This window comes from Emys orbicularis, chromosome 4, assembly GCF_028017835.1.
Source record: "Emys orbicularis isolate rEmyOrb1 chromosome 4, rEmyOrb1.hap1, whole genome shotgun sequence".
In the NCBI taxonomy this organism is placed as follows: Eukaryota; Metazoa; Chordata; order Testudines; family Emydidae; genus Emys; species Emys orbicularis.
The window spans coordinates 41,625,607-41,650,962 of record NC_088686.1 but is presented as its reverse complement, the minus strand read 5'-3'; the positions used below and the strand labels follow the sequence as shown (position 1 = coordinate 41,650,962).

The 25,356-nt window shown below is 45.7% G+C and overlaps 1 protein-coding gene across 3 annotated transcripts in view; it reads left to right on the top strand.

Annotated features, from left to right (window-relative positions):
* The first annotated feature begins 17,598 nt into the window (after nucleotides 1-17,598).
* Nucleotides 17,599-25,356, top strand: part of NRXN3 (neurexin 3) — a 1,366,589-nt gene continuing 1,358,831 nt past the window's right edge. For all 3 annotated transcript variants that reach the window (XM_065404047.1, XM_065404046.1, XM_065404048.1), the window contains exon 1: nucleotides 17,599-18,307. In XM_065404047.1, coding sequence (XP_065260119.1) covers nucleotides 17,599-18,307 — 709 coding nt within the window. The remainder of the gene's footprint in view (nucleotides 18,308-25,356) is intronic.

Sequence of the window (25,356 nt, the reverse complement as noted above, 5' to 3'; positions counted from 1 at the left end):
AACACTTGCACTTTGACTGTGTAAGTGACTCAAATGTTATATTTCTTCACAAGATGTGGAAATGAGTTTTATCCCTCTGTTACTAAGATTCTGCAACTTTTCTACCTCTATTTAAATTTTAGATAACTACATAAGAGCACCCAAGAATATTCTCCTATTAGATGCGTGAGTGAGTCTTTTAAACGTACCTTTGTTTTAACTATTTCTACCTTCTGAAAAGTGTAGGAGAATGCATGAATCTACATGGCAAGCTTAAATATTTATACATCGTTGATCCTAAATGTTAGACAACAGTGTATACAAGAAGCCTGTTTGGTTTCATATTTTTGCTTTTCCCTCTCAGTGTACCTGCTTTTTAGATGACCACTGAGGGGAAAATGCAGTTATGTTTACCCATTGTTCTTTTCCAAAACAGCTGATTGGTGGGGGCCTCTGATCCCCAAAATAATCTCTGTGGTCCCTGGAAAGGATAGGTGGAGCTTCCATCCCAATACAGAATTCTCATTAGACAAAAGGGGTGGAGATAAAGAAGACTAGTGGTCTAATATGGCCTTCTGATTGCCCAGTGCATAAGGGCTAGGGTGTCATTGGCAACCATCAATCTTACTATACTATACTATACTATACTATACTATACTATACTATACTATACTATACTATACTATACTCTGGCATAGGAATCTGTTTAAAAACAATACATGGTGGCAAAAGATATACAGCTACTCTCATTGTTGCCATCAGAATTGGCAAAGGAATACTCGCTCAGTTTTATAGATGCTTCTCTCTTTGAGTTTCAGGTGAGACTGGTAATGTCCTAATGACAGATAAACTCTTTTATGGTATCTTCCCTTTTGAATTGCTTGAGCTAAAAGCACTTTACAATTACTAATTAAACTCTACTACTACAGCAGGTGTTGTAGTATGATTCCCATTTTACAGTCTGAAAAGCCACTTGCCTAAGGTCACACAGATAGTCAGTGAGACCTCATCTTCTGACTCTCAGACATGTATTGTAACCTCCAGATCATGTACCATGTATGCAGTGAATGAGTACTTTACCAGCAAAATATTGTAAGCAGATACTGTAGACACAAAGAGTTAAATTAATCTCTGGTGGAGTTCCATTGACTTACTTGGAGTTACACCAGGAATGAATTTGTCCCAGAATCTGGCAATTGGCAGGTTACAGAAGCCATCTGCTTCTCCAGATACTAAATACCATTTTCCATTGTTATTCCTAAGCCTCTGTTACTGAACACAATTGGGGAACAAAAGTCCTGCCTGGTTATTACAAACGCTTCAAGTATCTTCCTCCCTCGCACTCGCTTGCAAAAAGCTTTTTAAAAACAAATTTCCTCTCCTCCCCCAAAGTTATTTTTGTGCTTGTGAAAGCTACCAGATCGGAGAATGAAGTGCTCTATCTGCTCACAAAATGGGTGCAGCCGCAGTGCATGCTTTCCCCACCAGTGTGTCTTAGCCTTACCTTGGAGAGAGTGCACGCTTATGTTTAAGTGGGAGTTAAGTCTTCATGGCCCATTCAATCCTTGGCCAGTGTACTGAAGTGGCTAACAACAGAACCAATTAGTGTTGGATCAAGTGGTGAGATTTGCAATGTGGATGCCTAGCCTAGAAACTGGACCTAGGCCCACCAACTAATTTTTCATAGACTGCCAAACTACTGCCAGCTGGCAAAAGCTTTCAGTCACTACTCACCTGGGGGAGGCAGATTGGAATCTGTGCCCTGGAGAAGAATGGCTCCGTAGCCCATTACAAGTCTCCTGAGCTACCTACTGCTTGCTGACCTAGCATTCTTAAAACAGTGTCCCAAGTAGAGTGCAGAGCTAGGAATTGAAAAAAATCAAGTAGGAGCTGTAGCTAGAGCTGAGCAAAATGTTTCTTGTCAAAAATGGCTTTTCAAACTAAACACTCATTTTAGTGAAACTTTTTATCATTAAAAATCTTCTGATTTCTCAATAAGAAAAAATATTTTAATTCATTTTGAATTAAAAAGTCATTTCTATTTAATTTTATTCAGAATTCAGGGAAAACGTGGTTTTTATTTGTTGGGTTTTTTTTTTTTTGCTTTCTCACTCCTCTCTTTCGCTTGTCTAGTTTTAAAAAAAAAAAAGTGGGTGGGGAGGGGAAGGGAGAGAAAATCAGGGAAAAGGACATTTAAAATAGGAAAAACAAAATCTTCTCAGGCTGAATTTTTTCTTTGAAGAAAAATCAGAAAATTCAGTGAAAAATTCTGAACTAAATGAAAATGGTTTTGTTTTCTTCAAAACATTTTCACGGAAAATAATTGCCATTTTTCTAACAGTAAGCACATCTGTATTTGGCATGCCAAAGCATTAAGGATATTATGTACCACCTACACCTGGGCAGAACCTGTACCCAGATGTTCAATGGGTTACTGTTGCATCTGAAATTTTTACACTGAGAGGATATTTCTCTATGTAGCTGCAGTAAATCTAACACTCTCTCTCTCTCTCTCTCTCTCTCTCTCGTCTCCCCGCCACCCCATTTAAAACATGCAAGTTTGGCTCCTGGTTTGAGCTGGCTGAGTTGGGATTTTGAATTCACAGCCCAGTCATTCAGAATGTCAATCGTCTTCCAGGGCACTGCACTGTGTCCCAGGGCTGAAAATGCTTTAAAAGATCATCTGACTTTTAAAGGGGCACTGCCAAGATAAAATCTCTCTCAGTTATTTCTAAATATATCTGAGCACCATTAATACATTAACACATAACAAGTAATGTTTAAGTCAGGGGGAAATGTCTTCCTGTGTTGTATTACAACCCTCAATTATTAAGACTGAAATTTAAAAAATCCTACTGATTTTTTGCACCAGTGGTGCTGTTTGTTTGTTTGTTTCATTGAGCTCATCTGGAAGCTGAAGCTGATGAGCTAGTTTCATTTTCTGAATCCATTGCCCTTGCACAAAGCTGTTGCATTTGGGTTTCCAACAATGAGTCATAGAAGCTAGGGACAGAAGACTTACCGCTGTGGAGTTCCATGCACGTCATCTCCCGGCTAGTGTACAGTTATTCCCTATTAAACATTTTACGAGTGCTTTTGTCCAGGTTTAGTGTTAAGTATATCAAGCCACAGGGTTTGCACCCCTTCCCCTGGGAGACTCCTCTACATTTTAACACCTTGCTGCCAGGATGGTTCTCTCAGGAACGATTACTTTTATTTAGACTCCCAACCCCTTTGTGGCACCCTAAACACTTCCTCTACTTCCTTGGTATTCGTACCCTTCACATACTTGTTGACTTGCCATATCTCCCCTGCCAGGGGAAATTTAATTACCCCACTAGCGGCTGTTTTTATTGAAATAAAATAAATTAATGACAATCTTTCTCTGCATATTAGGGGTTTTAAAATCTCATACTTTACAAAACCTGAATTTTGCTCCTATATTTCTCAGCAGTGAGTCTCTAAGGGAAAGAGATGACTAAGTGGAAAGAAATTATAGGATGATAAAAAACGAGAGGCACAGAAATGGTTTGCAGTCCAATAAAATGCATGTGGGGTAAAAGTAAGCCCTGTTTTCTCAGCTGTTGGGGTCCCATAGCTCTTAAGCTAAAATTTGTTTCATTCAACATACTTTCTTTTAAAAGAGACACTTTATACGTATCATATTTCTTCTTCCTTGTGCGGGTCCCCAGGGCTCATTAACATCCTTTTACCAAAGAGACGCACTCAGTCCCTGCTTTACATGGCCATTGTTGGTCTAGAACAGCAGGTTGCTATGCCTATATAGCCAGCCACCAGGCAACCTAGATAGTTATCACGGCACACTTGCTGGGTCATAGGTCAGTGTGCAATGCTGTAAGCACAGGCCACGGTGGAAATGCCTCCTCACTTGTGTCATAGCATGGGCATTCTGATTGTGTAGCCACTGAAGATCCACAAAAAGGGAAGGGGGGAGTGAGCATTCAAAGCCTTTTTAAATGGAGGTGTGACATTCCCCAGGGTACAGCCTGGACTGTTGAGCAGCTGTGTCCCCTCAATTCTCCAAGCTACGGTGCCTTTTACACTGCTTCTCTGTGGGAACAGCCATTCCTGGTCTGTTCACACACAGCCTCTATCATGTAAATTACTCCCAGCTGTACTATAGGGGTGCGCTGGCCAGCCACCCACACATTATATTGCAGAGATACACCAGCAAATTCTTAGTCCGAGACTTGTCCCCAGAAATGTGCGTCTTGTACTACCCAGCTCTTTCCTTCTGGACAATGGCATCACCATGTGGTTTCCTTAAGAGATGGGGTTATATATATATATATATCTTGATTTTGTTGGCATCTGGCTAAGGTGTCAATTTGTCTTTGTCTCTAAGGAACTGGTTTGTGCCTGCTTTTCTAAACTTGTAATATGTAAAACAGGAGAATCTTATAACTTTACATAAAATGTTGCCACACATATTTTACTAGGATAATAATCAGCGGTTTATGAGCTTTCAGGTGATACCTCACAAGCAGGAGCGCTGCCAGCTTTTCTGCTGCCCTAGGCGGCGGAAGGTCCCGCCCTGAAATGCCGCCCCCCCACAGAGGCGGCAGAAGGTCCCGCCGCGGAAATACCGCCGTGGTCGCCGCCCCCCAAATCGCAGCGCCCCAGGCGACCGTATAGGTCGCCTAATGGGTTGCGCCGGCCCTGCTCACAAGGCATATTTTGTACAAAATTTATTATAGTCTTGAAAAAATAGTGAACATAAGGATATAGACTGTCACAGGAGGGAATGGGATGCAACTGTCAGTCCCAGCTAGGCTTGGATGCTCTGCGTGCAAGGTGTAAATACTATTCCCAACAAGCCAAACTTCTGTCCTCTCCTGTTTGGGGGCGTCAGTAATTGGAGGGGCAGGAGGAAGCCAGGTCTGCATGAGTATTACCTCGTCCACCTCTGTTCCATAGTTTAATTGGATGCCCTGAGATTCGTACCCAGTTAGTACTCAAATGTAGTGTGTGCTATGTAAGGTGCTTAGGAGCTAAACTGAAGGCTCCTGGGCCACAGCCGGCTTATCTCCATTTGCTAGGTTTGCACATTGTTGTTGTGTTTATGGGAAGCTTAGTACAAATATAGCATGAGATTATCAAGTTACGTTAAAAATATGGAGAGATGGCTATAAGTTACATAATGGAAAAAACCATTGCTGGGCTTCTGGTGTCAAATGACCCTTTATTTCCTTGGTAAGTAGACTCTACTTGCTTTCCTTTGAGCCAGTGGGGCCCAGACTGCATGGTGTGACCCCAAATGAGCAGCTGGCATTTTGGGAGATTGGGAGGGTGCTACCCAGCTCCTACTCTCTGTCTGAGCATATCCATTTAATCAGAAATCCCCATTGATTCCTTCTTGCTCCCCACTTGGGCCTAACCCATTGTGCCTCTTCCTGCTGTGCTTGCTTTGAAGCAGTACAAAGATCAACTGGTCTGAACAGACCATCCCACAGGACTCGGGCAAACCCAGGAGCCCTTGGCCAAACAAGCCCTTCAGACAACAGGAGGTCAATGTGGTCTATTGGTAAATCTTATGACTGGGAGTCAGCTAACTTAGTCTCATTGGCTTTGTCATAACTATAAAGGGAAGGGTAACAGCTCTCCTGTGTACAGTACTAAAATCCCTCCTGGTCAGAGACTCCAAAATCCTTTTACCTGTAAAGGGTTAAGAAGCTCGGGTAACCTGGCTGACACCTGACCCAAAGGACCAATAAGGGGACAAGATACTTTCAAATCTTGGGGGGGGGAAAGGCTTTTGTTTGTGCTCTTTGTTTAAGGGGTTGTTCGCTCTTGGGACTGAGAGGGACCAGACATCAATCCAGGTTCTCCCCATCTTTCTAAACAAGTCTCTCATATTTCAAACTTGTAAGTAAAAAGCCAGGCAAGGCGTCTTAGTTTTACTTTGTTTTCTCAACTTGTAAATGTACCTTTTACTAGAGTGTTTATCTTTGTTTGCTGTACTTTGAACCTAAGACAGAGGGGGGTCCTCTGAGCTCTTTAAGTTTGATTACCCTGTAAAGCTATTTTCCATACTGATTTTACAGAGATGATTTTTACCTTTTTCTTTAATTAAAAGCCTTCTTTTTAAGAACCTGATTGATTTTTCCTTGTTTTTAGATCCAAGGAGTTGGATCTGTATTCACCAGGAGTTGGTGAAAGGAAGGAGGGGGGAAGGGTCAATTTCTCCTTGTTTTAAGATCCAAGAGGTTTGGATTTGTATTCATCAGGGAATTGGTGAAAGGTTTCTCAAAGCTTCCCAGGGAAGGGAATGGTGGCAGCGGACCAGAACTAAGCTGGTAGTTAAGCTTAGAAGTCCTCATGCAGGCCCCCACACTTGTACCCTAAAGTTCAAAGTGGGGATACAGCCTTGACAGGCTTATTGGGTAAGTCAGTTATCTTTTGTGTGCCTCAGTTCCTCCATCTGTAAAATGGGGATAAAGGTGGTGCTCAGAGGCTGCTGTTGCTCAGAGAAGATGTAAAACCAAGGGCCTAACACTTGAGGTTATCGCATATTCCAGAATGTTTCTTGCCAGCATAGTGATATTAGCCACCCTGTCTAGGAAGAATTCCAGCCTGGGCAGTTATATTCTGCCCGCCTAAATTCACCCATTCAGTTTCAGTTGGGTACGCTACTTAAAAAGTAATGATTTCTTTATTATAGTGAAAAGCAGGGTAGGGAACCTGAATAGCACTGAGATACATTGAGAATGTATGATCCACCAGTTCAAAAGAGATACAGGATAATCATTTCCCTTCTTCTTCTATAGTGTTGCTGGTGCGCTTTTAAAGAACTACTATGTCCCGGCCAGTAGGGGCTGCATTTCAGTGCTGTGTAAAATGAAGAAAATCACTATACGTCTGATTATAAGCCAGCTTTTTCTGATGCCAGATCCACTCTTGCTGGAAAACAGGCCTATGCTGAAGGCTTGTAATCTTGGGAAAAATTTCCCAGAAGTAATCCCATTTGCAAGTTCGTAACAAAAGGCTCAAATTTAAATTTTCAGTAATTATAGTGTCCTCCCCCTTTTAAAAAAGACACTCCAAAACATTTGTAATTTTTTTTCTGTAACATACATAGTACATATGGAATCTGAAGGGGGATGCTTCACCTATTGTGGATAATGTGGCCATCTTAAACTCATGTCAATTAAATGCTTATAGCACACCTCGCTATGTAGAGTCTCTTCTCCATAGTACAGTGCTTGGAGATCTCCTGGGATGAGCTGTGCTATAGAATGTAAGGCAGGGGTCTCAAACACGCATGCGGCCCACGGGGTTCTTTCATGCGGCCCGCCAAGCTCCCCATGCCCCTCCACCCGCCCCCCTGCCTACCCCGTGGTGCCGCGAGCCCCACACCGCTCCCTGAAGCGGCTGGAACTATGTCCCTGCAGCCCCGGGTGGGGGCGGGGGAGTAGAGAGCTCCGTGCTCTCACTTCCAGGCACTGCCCCCCGCAGCTCCCATTGGTTGGGAATGGGGAACCACGGCCAATGGGAGCTTTGGGGGAGGTACCTGGAGGAGCAAGAGCAGCACATGGCGCTGTCCCCCCCCCGGGACTCTGGCTGCTCCTGGAGTGGAGCAGAGCGGAGTGGGGCCAGGGGCCAGGGCAGGCAGGGAGCCTGCCCTGGCCACGGTGCGCGGTGCTGCCATCCTGGAGCTGCTCTAGGTAAGCGGCACTGGGCCGGAGCCCGCACCCCAACCCCCTGTCCAGAGCCCCCTGCCACATCCCACACCATCCTGCACCCCAACTCCCTGCTGCACTGCTCACCCCTCCTGCACCCCACACTCCAATTCCTTGCCCTGAGCCCCCATCACACCCCGCACTCCTCCTGCACCCCAACCCCCTGTCCGGAGCCCCCTGCCACATCCCACACCCTCCCACACCCCAACTCCCTGCCCTGAGCCCCCTGCCACACCCTGCACCCGAACCCCCGCCACACCCCTCACCCCTCCTGCACCCCACACCCCAATTCCCTGCCCTGAGCCCCCTGCCGTACCCTGCACACCTCCTGCACCTCAACTCCCTGCCTTGAGCCCCCATCACACCCTGCACCCCTCCTGCCCCCTCTGGAGGCAGGGAGGGGGCAGAGTTGGGGTGAGGACTTCGGGGAAGGGGTTGGAATGGGGGCAGGGAAGGGGCGGGAAGAGGTGGGGCGGGGCCTCATGGAAGGGGTGGAGTGGAGGCGGGGGCAGCGAGGGGGGGTGTCAGTGATGCGGTCCTCGGGCCAATGCACTAGTCCTCATGCAGCCCTCGTGGTCATTTGAGTTTGAGACCCCTGCTGTAAGGGATTGTTGTTGGCAGGGAGAGGCTGTAGGGAAGTGAGGTGGGGACATAACAATACAATAAACCAGTGGCTCTCAACCTTTCCAGACTATTGTACCCCTTACAATAGTCTGATTTGTCTTTTGTACCCCCAAGTTTCACCTCATTTAAAAACTATTTGCTTACAAAATCAGACATAAAAATACAAAAGTGTCACAGCACACTATTACTGAAACTTTGCTTACTGTCTCATTTTTGCCACATAATTATAAAATAAATCAATTGGAATATAAATATTGTACTTGTGTTTAAGTGTATAGTACATACAGCAGTATAAACAAGTCGTTGTCTGTATGAAATTTGAGTTTGTACTGACTTTGCTAGTGCTTTTTATGCAGCCTGTTGTAAAACTAGGCAAGTATCTAGATGAGTTGATGTACCCCTTGGAAGACCTCTGCGTACTCCCTGTGGTACACATACCCTTGGTTGAAAACCACTGCAATAAATGATGATATTAAAGGGTTTTTCATCTGTGGATCTCTAAGCTCGTATCATTGTCCCCATTTTAAAGATGGCTAAACTGAGACATGGAGAGGGGAAGTGACATATCTAGGTTCACACGCTGAGTCACCAGCAGAGCTGAAAACAGGATACAGGGATCAGGGTTCCCTCTTCCTTTCTGCTGGACTGTGCTGCCTCACCCCTTCCCTGAAGCAGCCAAGTAGGGTGACCATATTTCCCAAAGGGAAAATGGAACACCACGTGAGGCTAGCCTGAGCCCCTGCCACTCCTACCCCTTTGCGGGGCTGCCCTAAGCCGCTTGCCAGAGCCCCCCCGCTCATCCGAGTCTTCCTCCCTGCGCAGGGCTGGCATCGCTGCTCGCTTGAGCCCTGTCTGCCCCCCATGCGAGGCTGGGGCTGGTATCGCTGCTCGCTCGAGCCCTGCCTGCCCCCCACCTGAGCCCTGTCTCTTCCCCCCCGGGTGGGGCTGGTATTGCTGCTCAGCCTCTCCCCCCACCACACGTTCCTCTGCACCATGCCCCACTTTTTTTGACAAAAGTGGGCATTTGTCCCGTTTGCTAAAGTTGACAAGAGCAAATGGGACAAATGCCCCTTTTACCAAAATGTCGGGACAGGCGGGAGAGGGCTTAAAAAAAGGACTGTCCCGGCCAAAACGGGACGTATGGTCACCCTAAGCCACGCTGTCTGGTTTTGCAGCATTCACAGTCCTTGTTGTCAGCAGCTTGCAGCTAAGGGAGCCTGGGTTCTCCTGCGTGGCAGCACAGAGCACTAGCTGTTCAGCCACTGCCAACCCCTCCTCCAAGCTAGTTCTTGTCAGTGGAGAGTTTGTGGTAATGGGAGTAATTAACACACTGGGAGTCATTTCTGTGTCCTAGAAGGGAACAGAAAGAGCCATCAGAGCAGCCCCAGGCATGATTGCTCTGCAGGGTTATTTTCTCTGTCTTTCTTCTTTCCTTTTGCCTGGGTTTTGATTTTTCTTCTTTGTGTTAAGAAAGCTGGAGAACAGAAATGGTCTGTAAATTGTATCCACGCTGAGCTAGAGCGAGGTAAGCTGGCTAAAGGTCACCCTCTTGGACTATACAGGTTATTTGGGGGGGGGAGGGGGAAGGAGAGATGCGTGGCTCCCCCCGACTCTTTTCCACCCCTCCATCCCCCATACTAGATCTGAAGAGCTCTGGTTCTGAATTGAATCTATTTAATAGTCCCAGGAGGCAAGAGCCTTGAAGGGTGATTATCTTCATTATAAAATATTAACTCTTCCAGCAGCCAGATGGCTTCCCAGCCCGCTGGTTTTGAAGTCTGTGCTGTCATGGCCTTGTACTTGCAGTTGAACTGAGCATGTTGTCAGCTTGCTCAGACCCCATCTGAGGTGGCATTTTGACTCATGTCCCCTGTGCATGGTTACCCATTTCACATAGTGTGTAAACCCGTACGGATGAGGTAACGTCTCCTCAAGTGAGATCCAGGGCTGGTTTGATAAGAAAGGGACACTCTGGCCCTACCCTTCCTTCTGTAGCAAGAAGAGGGGAACAGGGAGGCTGGTGCAGATGGGTCTTAACCTTCCTGATCACAAATTGCCTCCCCACTGCACCTGGAAACTGGCAAACTTTAATTGGTGGCTGAGGCTGACAGTGAGCGGGTGTGTGTGTAAATCCTGACCTGCTAGAGAGGAAGGGAACAAAAGAAGCCCAATCTTGTTTAACAGGGCACTTGTGAACTGAGGCTTTGGCCCTACCTGAATGGCGTGCTTATTTTTATATATATATATATATATAACCCCATCTCTTAAGGAAACCACATGGTGATGCCATTATTGATAATGTAACGACTCCACGGCCACTATGGAGAGTCCAGGCAGCATATCCAGGAAGGGAGAAACCAGCCAGAGCAAGGGAGTTTGCCATTCCTGAGGGGTTGAATTGCCCCGTGGCTTCTGTGTGGTAAGGTCAACGAGAGGGGCAGTGGGTTCTTCAGTCTCTCCCCTGAACTAGCTCTCAGCCCTCTCCAGCCCATTAAGAGAGTGGTGCTGGGTTCAGAGATTATGGCCGAGAAGCAGATTCTCCTGGAAGGAGGAAAAATAAAATTCACTTGAGCCACTTTCTCCAGTCTCTCTTTCCTTTCTCCTGTCATCTCTGTGCAAACATCTCACTCTGTGCCCTCACCAAGGAGGCTAGTGTGTGTGTGATTTTTGTTTTTTTCCCCCCAGTGACAGCAGCAACTCAGTTTTCATGTCTGCATTTTTCATCTGAAGGTTTTTCTTTTTCTTTCTTTTTTTTTTCCTTTCCATTCTTTTAGGTAGAGCTCAGTTGGGTATAGATCCAGCCAGGAGGATTTGTGTTTAAGAGGAAGCTAGCTCTGTGAAGAGCCATGCAAAAGGCATGATCCAAACAGAGCCCAATACCCAGCATTGAATTAGACAAATGTAAAGAGGATAAACAAATACTTTCAGCTTCTCCTACCTCTGCCCCGAGCAAACACCAGCTTTTAATATCAATTATTGATTTTTAATTTCATAGAATTATATCAGACAGCATATACTACCAGGCTGTAATGATCCCACTGCTCTGTCCTGGGCTAACTTCAGAGACACAGATTGATACCACCCCAAATTAGGGCCAACTCTTGTTGAAATTTGTGACATAACTGCCTTTTGCTCTAGTGGGAGCAGGACTGGGTCCTTTGGGAGCTGAGGAGGATGAACTATTGCACTTTCCCTTTGACTGGTAAAGATGGGGTGTTGGCTGAGGTCAGAAGTGACAGGAGTTTGTAAATCTCAGGCAGGTCACTCATGAATGATGTTGGCTCTGCATTACAGTGTCTGGTATGATTAGCAGTTTCTGCTGAGGGAGATTTAGGCCTGGGCTAGCCACGGGTGCTGCAGATTAGGATTGAGATGCATTGACCAAACTGTGTGAGACACCCAGGACTGGAATAACAGGCTAGCTGTGTGTGGGAAGCTAGCACAGCTCCTGACTGCATGGACCTGGCTCCATCCCGTGCTGCTCTTTCTTCTGCATGTGAAATTGCTGAAAATTACACTTAAATATCCATCCCTAAGCAATTAGCAGTCAAAGAAAGAGGTAGAGAAGGGGGATGGCAAAGACGGAGAGTAGCAAGCCAGTCTCTTAAAGCTTTTCTGTGCAGTTTGGTAAATAACTTGCATGTCAGCTCTGTGGCCCGGCTTCTCTCTCTGTTTCCCGAGCAGTTGCGTTGTGAGACATTTGCAAAGATATTAACCCGGCATAAAAAGTGTGCCAGTCAGTAATTATGGAAATTAGTTGGCAATTAGATATTGTCACTCACGCTCACTCGCTCTCCGCATAGAACAGATAAGCGTTTGAGAGCCACTCCACAGCGAGGGCGGACCCCCCTCCCAGGGCTTTTAAGCAAATGGCTCTCACCTCCTGGCATAAATAAGCTGCCCCTTAGTCTTGGCAAGATGGCTAGTGGCCAGGCAGCACTTGATGCTGACCCCTCCCCAAGAGCAGTGTTGTAGTATTCTCCCCTCTCCAACCCTGGGATTTCTGCAGCTCTTTCATTCCTGTGAGTGGGAAGTTTGAATAGCGCAAGTAGGTGTGTTTCCTGCAGCGGGTTTTCTGTGTGCGTAATGCTGAGCCGTCTGCTCAGAGTGCAGACTATATGCTTTGTCTCCGCCTTACTGTACTGAAATCTGAAGCAGAGGGAGCACAGGTAGGTGTCAGGGTGAGGTGGGGATGATCTGCTGGGCAGCGGATCCTTTCAGAGCAGCAATTCTCAAACTGTGCTCTGTGGAGCGCTTGCTAGTGGGCTGTGAAGAGCTGGCTGGCCGCGTGGGGCTGGCTCTCCACCTAATTTCCTGCTGCTAAATTGCATTAAAATAAGCTCCCAATACTCGAAAAACCTTTGAAATGTTACTTTGCCATGTGAGCAACTACTGGAATTGGTACAGGGCTGCTATGTGATTGTGCCTGGGAGGGGAGGTGTCCAACACACAACCTGTCTCTCACACTGGGATCCATGCTGGGAAAAAGTTTGAGGTTCCTGGAGAAGACGCATTTTAAAAAAATACTACAGTATTCTAAAGGAAGTGCAGTATCATTCTAATGGAGCTGTATTGTGTGAGGCTGTTGCTAGAGTTCTCTTTTACAAGGGGTTGTCTGATAGCCAGCTGGCGTAGGGGTCAGGCAAGGCACAGAGGGGACCCCAGCCAAGTTGTACGTGGCAGGCCTCAATCCCTCTTGAATGCTCATATTGCTCCCCTTCGAGTTCTGCCACAGCAGAGGAACAGGGTGCGAGGTAGGGGGACCCAGGTCCACCCACTCCACTGGGTCCCAACCCAGGGCCATAGAAAGTTTGTCAAAGTGTCTGGACTAGTAATCGAGCCATCCCCAAGTTACCTTTTCCCTGGGTCGCTTCCTATCAAACCAGAGCTCTGCTGTTTGGGGCGTGGTCACTGGTTCAGAAGACTCCACTTGGTCTGTTAACATTGAATTCAAAGCAGCCTCTTGTAGGGCTCTCAGCTTCCCAGAGATGTGGGCAATCCGGATTCCCTGCTGCTAGAACATCTTTAAAGCTGTAGCCCCACTCCTGTCACAGCTCACAGCACCAGCCTTGCTTCTTGGCACAGCCTGCAGCTCCTTCCCCACTTTTGCTGCTCTACCAGTGTCCTTTTAAACTATTCCTCTACTGGGAGCATGCCCTGCACATGTTGAGTGGTGGGACCTCCCTCACTCTGTATTACCCTATTATTGCCCTGGTTCCGTGTGGGGAGTGCAGACCCCATCACACATGTTAAGAGTGGAGTTTCATGCCATCAGTGTGTGTTAGGCATAGGTCTAAGTGTCAGTCTTTTAATCTCTAAAGGCTTGAATTCAAATCCTTCCTAATGCCAAAAAGGGACAGTAATTCTGGGTTTCCTCCCAGCCCCTATTGCTCTATAGTGAGAGTGGTTGACATTGGCAGAGCTGCATCGGGCCCAGGACTGGAATACCAGGGGATGCTGCAGGTCAGGATTAAGGGGCATTGGCAGAGTTCTAGGGGCAATCTTGCACAGCCCCAGCCTGCCCTATGTCTGGATGTAGACAGTCTTCCCAAAACCAGAGTTAGAACGCATAAATATCAAGAAATAACACCTGTAATTTGTCATGGCCTGACGCAATCTTCTCTCCTTCCTCTACCTAAATAAAGATGACCTTATCTTCGCTAGAAAATAGATTGAGGGGAATTGGTGATCAGAAAGTACATGGATTCTTCGCCTTGGTCAGCAGTCTGAACCCAGTGCGGCTACCTCTGACTAGTTTCCATTTTGTTGCTTGTCTGGTGTCCTGTGGGAAACAAGTTGCTGGGTCTCCGCCCATTCCTTAATGGACAGGTGCTAACATTACAGAAGTCACCACCACTGTTCATGATCCCCATTGTTGCAGGGAAGGGGCCAAATATCGAATGGGCATGAGGACTGAATTTCCCCAAGAGGGGGTTCCTGCAGTTTAGGATTGAGACAGATTAGTAGGATGGATGTGAGAGGAGCTTGCTTTACTGTGGGCTGTACTGTGCCTGTTCTGTGGATATTTACCCGCTGTCGGCCTCAATGGCTGTTGCTTCAGCACCTCTCACTAGCTCTGAAAGAGTTCATTTTTAGTCAGAAAGAGAGAGGGGTGCTTCTTCTCCTACTTCGCCCAAGAGAATCTAAAGCTACTGAGGGAGATGTTCCACCGTGGGGTCTCTGTGGGGCTGGCTGCAATGCTGAGCTTGCCTACCTCTCCCTCTCATGTTTGCTTAAAGACTGTTTAAATCTTAACAGGGAAAAGAATTCTACTGTGGCAGTGGTAAAAGTTCTAGGGAACCTTTAGCTGCTGGGAACACTTTGCTGGCTAATTTACACACGTTATTATAGTCTTAATCCTGTCTCATCAATAATTCCAGGCCTGGGTCATCACTTTCTCTCTTTCTCCCCTCCCCCCCCACCCGGCCCAATAAATCATGGGGTATTTTATTGCAGCCACTGGGGAGCACGGAGTAGAAGGGTAAACAGATGCAAGCCAGGTATCTCTGCCTGCAGTTGCTTTGCAAGGCCCAAGAATAAATGACTGAACCAATGTCTCGGTTATCGGGAGGAGAAACAATTTGAACATTTGGGTCCTTTTTTCTTGACACCTCTCTTAATGCCTCCTGCTTTCTCTCCTCCCTCAGCCTGAGCCAAGCTGTTAACAATTAAAAGGAATTATCTTCCCTCTGGTTTTGACTTGATTGTATTTGCGTTTATAGCAGTTAAGCTAACGAGCTCCAGTCAGGCAGCTGCAGGGAATGGGACTGACTTACATGGGACATTGAAAACTCACATTTCTCTGTTGCTTACAGGTTCTCTTGTAATTGATTCGTTTTGTGTTTCAAGTGACCTGTTTTTAGTGCTGGTTAAAGGTGCCAGATTGACAGCCTTGGAAAGGCCTCATGCCAGTCCCCTGAGCCATCCAGTCTAGCTTTGTACTTTTGCTGAACTTGACATGATCGTCTTTCCCTAGAGGCTCATGCCCAGCCCATGTCTATGAACAAGTCTTTGCTCTTACAGTAGCCTTTGTTTTAGCCAGTATTTTCAAACACAGAACGCACCCGAGGTTCAAATTCCCTTTAATCTGAAATAACCCTCCTACTCCAGACCCAGTCACCCACTTTCCCCCAGTAAGAATTTAATTCAACACTGGTATAAATGGATGGAACTCCTTCTTGCTAAAGACAATCGGTGTTGCTCCCACTTCATCCTAGGAGTGAATTTGGCTCTTAGTGAGTAGCAAGCTCTTTGTAGAACCTTCAAGATTGAGACCATTATTATTTCTATTTTTAAATATTTGGGAGTGCTTGGATGCGACAGTGATGGGGCATATAAGTGCCTAGACAGACCAGCATGGTGCAGTTTCTACCATGTCAGCCAGAAGCAAAGGTTCCTGGTATAGCTGCTGGGCCTAGTTTTTAAGGGTCCTGGTCTGAGTCTCTGCACTGGTAACATGCAGGACATATGCAGCAAGTTCTAATGCTGAATGGAAAACCGATAACTGGATGTCTGTTCTGTCCAGCCTCCTCAACGCTGTTCTATCTGTCATGACAGGAGGCAGAGGAACAGAAAATCTGTGCAAAATGCCTTCCCTTGGCTTGTGCTGGACCTTTCTGTTCTAAGGAATTCTAGTTTTTGCACTAAGCATTTTTTGTTTAATTACTAGAGAGGCTGTAAAGCTATTCCACTCTGTAAACTTGATGGGACAGACCCATCCATTGTCAATGGAGTTAATGAATTTGACCTGCTTTGGGAACAGAGATTGCAGATACAAGTTCTGTTTTGAGTTACCACTTCCACCCTAGCTCCTCCCTTCCCAAAAAATCCCAGTGTAGTTCCAGCAGTGCACCCTGCAAGAGCCGGGGAGCATGTCAGAGCTCAGTAAAAACCCTGAGTTGCAATCTCCTCAATTTAGAATTATCAAGGGATTGTGGATGAGCACAGTAGTGTGATATGTTTCTGTGTGTACCAGACTAATAATTAATGCCTAATTCTGCCCTCTTTACACCTGGGCAACATTCCTATATGTTACATTTTATTTGTGGGGCCAGATTCTGCTCTTAGTTACACTGTTGTAAATCTAGAACAACTCCACTGGGTGATTGGAGTTGCTCCAATTTTACACCAGTGTAACTGAGAGCAGAATCTGACTCACAGAACCTTTGATCTCCTTGATTTGAAGGGAGGGAAGAACTTGGCCCTTTGGAAAGTTGTTAGGGTCCGCTGGTCAGTGAAGATGAAATAAACTGCCCTCTGTCAGTGTGTTAGAACTTGTAGAGGAGCCAAACTTGCTTAAAAGTTGCATGCTGTTGAAGGGGAATTTTGTGGTATTCCTGGAAACAGCATTAGTGAGTGGCCTGGTGTGGGGGTTTACCTAGCATACCTTATGTATACTATTATTACCGAGGGATGGCTTTAAACTTCTTGGAGGCAGTGTTTCTCAAGGCGAGTGGCAGGTTTTTCATTGTTCATCAGAACTTCTTAGAATTATTTATCTGCTATGATAGGGCCTGATCATGACTTGAGCATCTGCATTTCTCACTCAGGCCCTGAGAGGTCTGATGGTGTAAATAGCCCTACTACTTTGGGAGGTGAGGGGATAACTGCAGGTAGGGACATACATGAAATCCTGCCCTCTAAATAAGGAAATATTGCTCCAGGAAATGCATACAAATCTCAGGTTACCAACTACACTTGAGTTCTGGTGATCTGTGGGACTGACCTCTCTCTCTCTCTCTCTCCCCCCCCCCCTTTGTCCTTACAGGTCCTGCAAGCTCTTTCAGTGCCAAGCGGGGAGTTATGGGTTGGATCACCATCAATGCACCCTGAAGACTGACTTTGGTTTTGCTCTCCCAATGATTATATCCTTTCTGAGTTCACCACCACCTCACTGCCATCACTGCCACAGTTGTCATCGCTTCTAGGAATCTGGAATTTGAGAGTTGGCCTTTACCTCTGCACTCGCTCTCTCTTCTCACAACAACTGTCACTTTTGTGTTTTCCACCAAAACGAGACCACCTTGGGTTTTCTGCCCTTCAAGAAAGTGGATCACCTGGAGAATTCTCGCCACGCACCCCCTCCTTCTGGGATAAAGGCCTCTGGATCGTAACGGATAGCTGAGATCTTTCCTTGGAGAGGTGAATTCTCCTGGCTGATCACGTGTGCGTGCTCCCTCTGTGCTTTTCTTCTCCTCCTGTGGAATTTATCAGTTACAGTGATTTTTCCTGGGGTCCTTCTCACCAGTGCTGTGGCTTTTATATTTCTCCTAGGGAAGAGCAGGTTTTTGCAACAATGGGCTTCACTCTCCACTCTGTCTGCTTCACCCTGAAGGTGAGCTTACTGCTGGGCTCTTTACTGGGCCTCTGCCTGGGCCTGGAGTTCATGGGCCTCCCCAACCAGTGGGCCCGCTACCTCCGCTGGGATGCCAGCACCAGGAGCGACCTGAGCTTTCAGTTCAAGACCAACGTCTCGGCTGGGCTGCTCCTCTACTTTGATGATGGCGGTGTCTGCGACTTCCTCTGCTTGTCCTTGGTTGATGGGCGCATCCAGCTCCGGTTCAGTGTGGACTGTGCTGAGACCACGGTTGTCACAGAAAAGCAAGTCAATGACAGCAATTGGCACTTCCTCATGGTCAGCCGTGACCGCCTCCGGACAGTGCTGGTGCTGGATGGTGAAGCCAAGCCTGGTGAAGTGCGTCCACAGCGCCAGAACATGAACATCGTCAGTGACCTCTTTGTTGGTGGCGTTCCGTCAGACATCCGCCCTGCTGCCTTGACCCTTGATGGCATCCTGAGTGAGCCTCCATTTCAGGGATTTATCCTGGACCTGAAGTATGGCAACTCGGAACCGCAGCTGCTGGGCAACCAGGGGGTCCATCTGGACATGGAGGGGCTGTGTGAAGAGAACCCTTGCGAGAATGGCGGCACTTGTTTCCTTCTGGATGGTGAGCCACATTGTGACTGCTCTGCCACTGGATATGTTGGCAAAATCTGCTCGGAAGGTAAGAGATCACCTGCCTGATGGGTTAATTTTTCATTTAGCATGGCTGCAAAAGGCCTGGTGCCTCTATTAGTGGATCTCAAATGAGATAGAGTCCCCCTCCAAATCACAAGCACCTCCTCACCCATAGCAAAGGGGGCGGTTACATATGAGGGCAGAGAGGGAATTTTTCAGATATGACAGCATTGGGAGTTTGGGGAGAATCCTCACCACTAACTTGTTAATGGGGCTGGAGAAGGTAAGCCAATGAGTTCATGAGCACTAAGGGTTTGTAGGAGAGATGGGTCAAACCCCAAATGTTTGTTTGAATTCCCCCTCCCATTCCCATAAACCGAGGAGGGGCAGGTAAAATGGGGAGCAAATGTGAACCACCCTGGTTATGGGCTTTGTGGAATCCAAACTTGACCGACAAGACTTAACAAAAATAAGGCCATCTTTGGGGTAGCTTGATAGTAGTCTGGAGAAGGCCCCTGCTCTGCCTGTGTTGCTCACACAGTAATGGCGGAGATTGTCATTTTGGTTGCTCCCAGAACCCCTGCTCAGATCGTTTTGGGGCCCGTGTGAAAGGTCTGACTGGGTTGCTTAAGCAATAAAAATGATGATTGAGTGTAACTACTGGATTTGATTTTTTTTTCAAAATAAAACTGTACTGACAAACAACAAAAACTTACCACAGGATAAATACCAGGACTTGTTTCTGGGTCTTCTCTTAAATGCTGTGGTAATTGGCTCTCACCAGTGGACCCCACTGTTTTAGGTGTCCATACAGGCAAGAGACTTGGATAAAGCTCCTTAGGTTGACAGTGAGAAATCCAAAACCTTGCTGCAATATCTTTGTGAAATAGCTTTATCCCAAGATGGAGACTTGGGATGTCTTGGTTGTAAGCTGGCCAGAAATTCCCATAGATTTTAGAGTTCAAAAAACACCCTGCTTTCCTTTCACCAACCTCAAGAAGTTCCACCTAGATCTTGGGGTCCAGATCATCCTACAGGAGGGAATGTAGAAGTGTAGTTGGGGACATACACCAGACCAAGCATGTGATCCTGAGAGGTGCTAAATATCCCAAACTTCCCCTGACTTTTCTGCTGTGATTTGAGTGCTTGGCACCACTCAGGATTGGCCTGTGAATGAGAGAGAATGATTTGCTGAGCTTGGGCCTTAGAAGTTCTGAGGCTGCTGGGGTCGTGCAGTGTGATTAAGCAGTCATGTAGTATTAGCGCTGAGTATATGGGTCTGCTCCTTGTATCCTTTGTAGACCCCAAAATCCTGCTGAAGTAAATGGAAGGTTTGTAGGATAGAGGATTGCAGGATCCACACTTGCATTTGGACTCTGAAACCTAGAGAAATAAACCTCTTCCTACTTCCTGAGCTAATGGATCTAGGCTCCGCAGGGAACTACTTTAGATATCAACAGTCTGTGGCTTTCAGCATGAAAAATGCTGTAAGCAAGCAGGGCTTCTGCCCACCTATGGGGCAGCGCTGACAGCTCTGGACAAGGCTTGAGTGATGCAATTTCCATATTTCCTTGTGGTGAGGTATGGGAAATACATCTTCTAATGGGCAAGGGATGTGTGTAGCACAGACATCAGTGAATGCAGACAATGCTATTGTTGTGTGTGAAATCACACGTCACACTGTCATTTGTTTCCTTTAGTGATGTATCATTTTCCTCCCAACGTCCTACTTAATGATGGGGGGGGGGGGGAGGGAAAGAAATTTTGCCTTAGGGTGCTATTTTATGTATTTTTAACCCATAGTTAACCATGGTCTGATCCCTCAGGTATGATGCACTGTTCAGGGAACTTTCACCTCAGCTCTAACCTCAGAAATATCCTTAACAATTTCTTTAGCTGGTCTCATTTCCCCTGTTTGCTATTATGTCATGTGCATTTCATTTGTTTTAATTATTTTTATAAACAGTGTTGTTTTCTCCTTCCCCGTCTACCTTCTCCCTCCACTTGACCCTGCAGCAAAGCCGTGATCCTGCAAGTGTGACCTCTAAGCCCACTGTCATTCGGTGTCACCCAGTCAGCGTTATGGCATCACTGCAGGTTCTGGGAAAGAGGAGAAAGGGAGATGCAAAGCTCTAGTAAGGTGAAACAAGCAAACAAAGAATTGCCAAGAAAACGGAACAGGGGAAACTAGTGAAATGTACAAAGATTTTCCTTTGACTTGGAAAATCTTTTCCTATTACAAAAAGTTCTTTTTATACCCTGAATCTGGTAAAACTTCCATTGACATCAGTGGGATAAGGACTGCAGGATTGGGCCCAGAATTTCCTATCTGCTTAATCCACTGTTGACCCACCTAGTTTTTTTGATTTGTTTGTTCATTATTGTTTCCCTCTCCCACCCCAAGAAAGTGAACTTTTTGTTGCTGGAGCTAATGTTTTCTCATTAGTTTATTTCCTTATCCTGCCCTGGGATATTTGCACAAGTGTTATTGAACATGAATAATTTATTCCTGATCTCTCTTTATTTTTAAAGGAGACACACTCCCTTTTGACTGGACACCAGCAGCTGTGGATCCTTAACCCGCTTACACAATTTGTCAGCCCTTTAATTTGCATGCCTGTGTTTTCACTTGGTTGCCAATGCAGTTAGCTCATTCATTGGGAGTTGATAGGATCCAATCAATAACTTCTGTTTTAATAGCTAAATGCAATATGTACCTTTTTAATAGGTTCTCTTGACAGGTTTCAGGCCATTACACGACTATTGATTGATACCTGTGTCTGCAGATGGTAAAACCACAACAAACTCATTTATCATATGGCCAGAGAAATAAATAAATAAAAATAGTCAGTGGAACCTACTGCTAGTGAACTGTGATGGAATGAAGCTCCATTTACAGTATCACAAATTGTTTCAGTGCAAAGCACAGTTCCAGTTATAGTGAACCTCAGCACAGAGTGTAACATTCTGTGACATGAAGGAACTATAAATCCTGTGAAAACACAGGCCTTGATGTTCAGAAAGCCATGTGGGCATTTGGTGCTGAATGTGTGTGCACAATTACCAGCATGGCACACATTGTGGCAACTGCATGTGCAAATGACCAGTGGAGTACCCTGCTGGTCACTGGTGTGTGCAGTTTTCATGACTGGGTGTGCAGATGTGTGCATACTTAAGAAAATCTGAGCATTCAAAATAAAATAAATAACGCTTTTCAATACAACTGATTCATTGAACCTGGCAACCCTGTGTGAATGTTTTGAATAGCAATTAATATGTAACTTGCTGGGTGCTGGTGGCATGGAATACTGAAGCTGAAGTCAGAGTGACCTGTCTCCCCACCACTCCTCCAATTAGCCCCTTAATTCTTGCTGGGATTAGCCTGGTGCCAATAGGCTGAAGCTCTTGTACTATTTGAATAGCACAGAAATTACTTCTCCATAGACATTTTCTTTTGTTTTCTAAACAAAAAACAACCAAAAGATTGGTGTATCTGCCTGAATAGCCACACTTGCACACTCCTATTGGTGCTCTTGCATGCTCATGATCACATTCTCTTGCATTCACTGGTACAAATCCTCTCGTTTTGCCAAGCTCATCTGTGGAGGACAGACTTGCTGATATGCATTAGCATCAGCTCAGCATCAAGTGTGTAAGAAGGAGGTCAGATACAGATCCTAGATACAGTGTAGACCTCACCCATGTTCCGGGGCTTCCTTTGGGCTCTGTGGGTGGAGGTGAACCAAAAGCATGCTTAAAAACTGTATTGACTCCCCTAATGGCTGCAGAGCCCTGAAGTGGATGCCTTCAGCAGCTTCACAAAGCAATACACCAAAGCCCTTGTGCTGCCAGCAGGGGCTGTTTCTAAACGAAGCCTGAATAGGGGCCTGATTGCGCCTCTTCCCTTGATTACAGAGCAAGATTTCCTGGGGATGCTGCCTGCTGAATGACAGAGGAGCCTGTCGCTCTGTAATTATCACTCTTTTAACTGCAGAGGGAACAGCTTTCTCTATAGCCTCTTGGTTTCATTTAAAGAGACAAGGTACCACGGGGTTTATCTTCCACCTGCCTTTTTAGAGCAGCACAACCTTCCTATTCTGGGTAGATCTAATGGGAACTGCCTGGACCTCTCCTGCAGACACATGGTGCCCCTCTAGCTGCCCCAAAGTTTGTGACACTGAGGGCTGGGCTGGTACTTTGCCAGAAGCCTGCACTTAATTTGCATATACATTTACATACATTTTGTAATCAAAAACAAATGAACACGACCATAATATTTGCACTTACTTGCATCTTCCTTGATAGATGAATACAAATTGCTTGTTGTGTGAATTCATCAGCCGCAAACAGCTGCCTAGTCTCTGCGTGGCCCTTGCCCTGCAGTTACAGGGAGAGGGCAGGCAGCTCTGGGCTACACTTTGAGCAGCCCAGATCTACACCCTCTAGTGCAACACTCAGCATAAAACAGATGGTGACCGATGGCTGTAGAATAAATGTGGGGAGAGGAGTGCTATGTGCCTTTGTATGGCGCCTCTGATAGTCGGTGTGCAACCTGTGCCCTTTGGGCTGGAGGTCAGGAGGCTTGGGATGAACACTGCCTTTGCTTTGGTTTCTGATACTTTCTTCTTTCTGCTGCTCACTTCCCCCTTTCATTCTCTCTCAAGCTCGTCTTGGATTCAATTCCTTTGGCACATTATAAAATAATAATTTTCTAATCATGTTATTTTTATGTGGTGCCAGATGGGCATCAGAGAAATAAGATCTGTTAAGATCTATTAATTGAATGTTTGTAAAGTGCTGTGATGCTCCAAAGTGCAGCGTAAGCACTGTTTATTATTGCTAATAGTAAATATTAGAGATGAGCTGGAGCCACGGAGGTTCAGTTTGGATCCAACATGTCCCTAAATTCCATCTCTGATTTGTTATGAAATAGTATCCTGTATCCTTAAAAATGGAAAGGGGCCCCAACTCCCTTACACTGGGCCCTCAATGTGGGACCCGAGGGCTATATTCAGCCCCCAGAACTGATCAGAGGAGGATGGGCAGCCAGGAAATCCCCTTTCCTACTAAAATGCAGGCAGGGTGGGGGAGCCACTTAGTGGATTTCAGGGAGGAGGTTGGGATTTTTGTTTTTGTTTTTAGAATGTTGCCCTAAAGTCACTGCCTAGTACCACCTTGTGCCGGGTACATATTCATAAATGATCTGGAAAAGGGGATGAATGGTGAGGTGGCAAAATTTGCAGATACAAAATTATTTAAGGTAGTTAACTCTAAAGGAGACTGTGAAGAGTTACAAAAGGAATATCATTAAACTGTTTCCTATCTTTTTGGGCAACAAAATAACAGATGAAATCCAGTGTTGATAAATGCAAAGTAATGCACCTTGGAAAACATAATCCCAACAATACATAAAAAATGATGGGGTCTAAATTAGCTGTACCTACTCAAGAAATGGATCGTGGATATTTCTCTGAAAACATCTGCTTAAGGTCAAAAAAGCTAACAATTATAGGAACCATTAGGTAAGGGATAGATAATAAAACAGAAAATATAGTAATGCCATTATAAAATTATGGTATGCCCACCCCTTGAGTACTGCTTGCAGTTTTGGGTCACCCCATCTCAAAAATTAGAAAAGCTATAATTGAATTGGAAAAGTAACAGAGAAGGTCAACAAAAATGAATAAGGGTATGGAACAGTTTCCATATGAGGAGAAATTAAAAAGACTGGGACTGTTCAGCTTAGAAAAGAGATGACTGAGGGGCAATATGACAGAGGTCTATAAAATCATGAATGGTGTGGAGAAAGTGAGTAAGGAAGTATTATTTACCCCTTCATGTAACACATAAACCAGGGGTCACCCAATGGAATTAATAGGCTGGAAAACAAACAAAAGGAAGTACTTCTTCACACAATGCACAGTCAACCTGTGGAACTTGTTGCCAGGGGATGTTGTGAAGGCCAAAAGTATAACTGGGTTCAAAACAGAATTAGATAAGTTCCTGGAGGAAAGGTCCATCAATGGCTATTAGCCAAGATGGTCAGTGTTGCAACCCCATGCTCCAGGTGTACCTAAATCTCTGACTCCCAGAATCTGGGACTGGATGACAGGAAGGATCACTCAATAATTGCCCTGTTCTGTTCATTCCCTCCGAAGCATCTGGCACTGGCCACTGTTGGAAGCCAGGATACTGGGCTAGATGGACCATGGGTCTGACCCAGAATTGCCATTCTTATGGTTTCCTGCTCTGTCACAGACTTTGTGTGTGACTTGGGCAAGTCACTGATAGACTAACACAAGGGAAGTAATGCAAGGTTGGATCACTTGAGTTAATTCTGTAGTATGCATTTCTCTGTGTCTCAGCGCTGCATCTGTAAACACCTCATAAGATGTTGTGAGGTGCTTAACCCAAGATAGGGAGTGATGATGCCTGAGAAAGAAAGAACCCAGTTTGGCTCTCAGATCCCAGGCTGAGCTTGCAGTTATAAAGGAACGTATCTTGTTAACTGATCACATGTGAGCTCAGTTCTTCATCCCCTCCCCTTAGTCCACATACAGTCTTTCAAAGTTTCTCACAGGGAACCAGCAGCTCTATAAGGGGGACTCTTTCACGATTTAACCCTCTCCCCCACTTTCCCCCCCAAAAAGCTCCTTTGTAACTAACACCTGAGATTATTAAAATGCTTTCAATTCCTTAGTAATGCCCAGTTTCCCATTCCTTGTTGATGCTGTTTTTTTACTTTCTACCTTTCACTTAGGTTGGAACTGTGATTTTTAACTTGGTCACCTTCAATCTGCAGACCTGACTCACTGTTGCTCTGCACCTTGCCCCGTCAGAGAAAGCAAAGTGGGTGTAAAAATGTTACTGGATCAGAAAGAGTCTGAAATCCCTTTGTCCTAGTGTGAATGACTATACAAGATGCAGGGCTATGGAGATTAAAGCCTTCTAGTTAGTTTCACATGCAGTAGCCCAAGGCTGTTTGATGTTTTACATTCCTAAAACACTGCAAGGGAAAGTAAAAATTTACTTGTAATGGTTCTTTTCCTGGTAGTTTCTATGCAATTCTCCCTTCCCCTTTTGCTTCTAATCTTT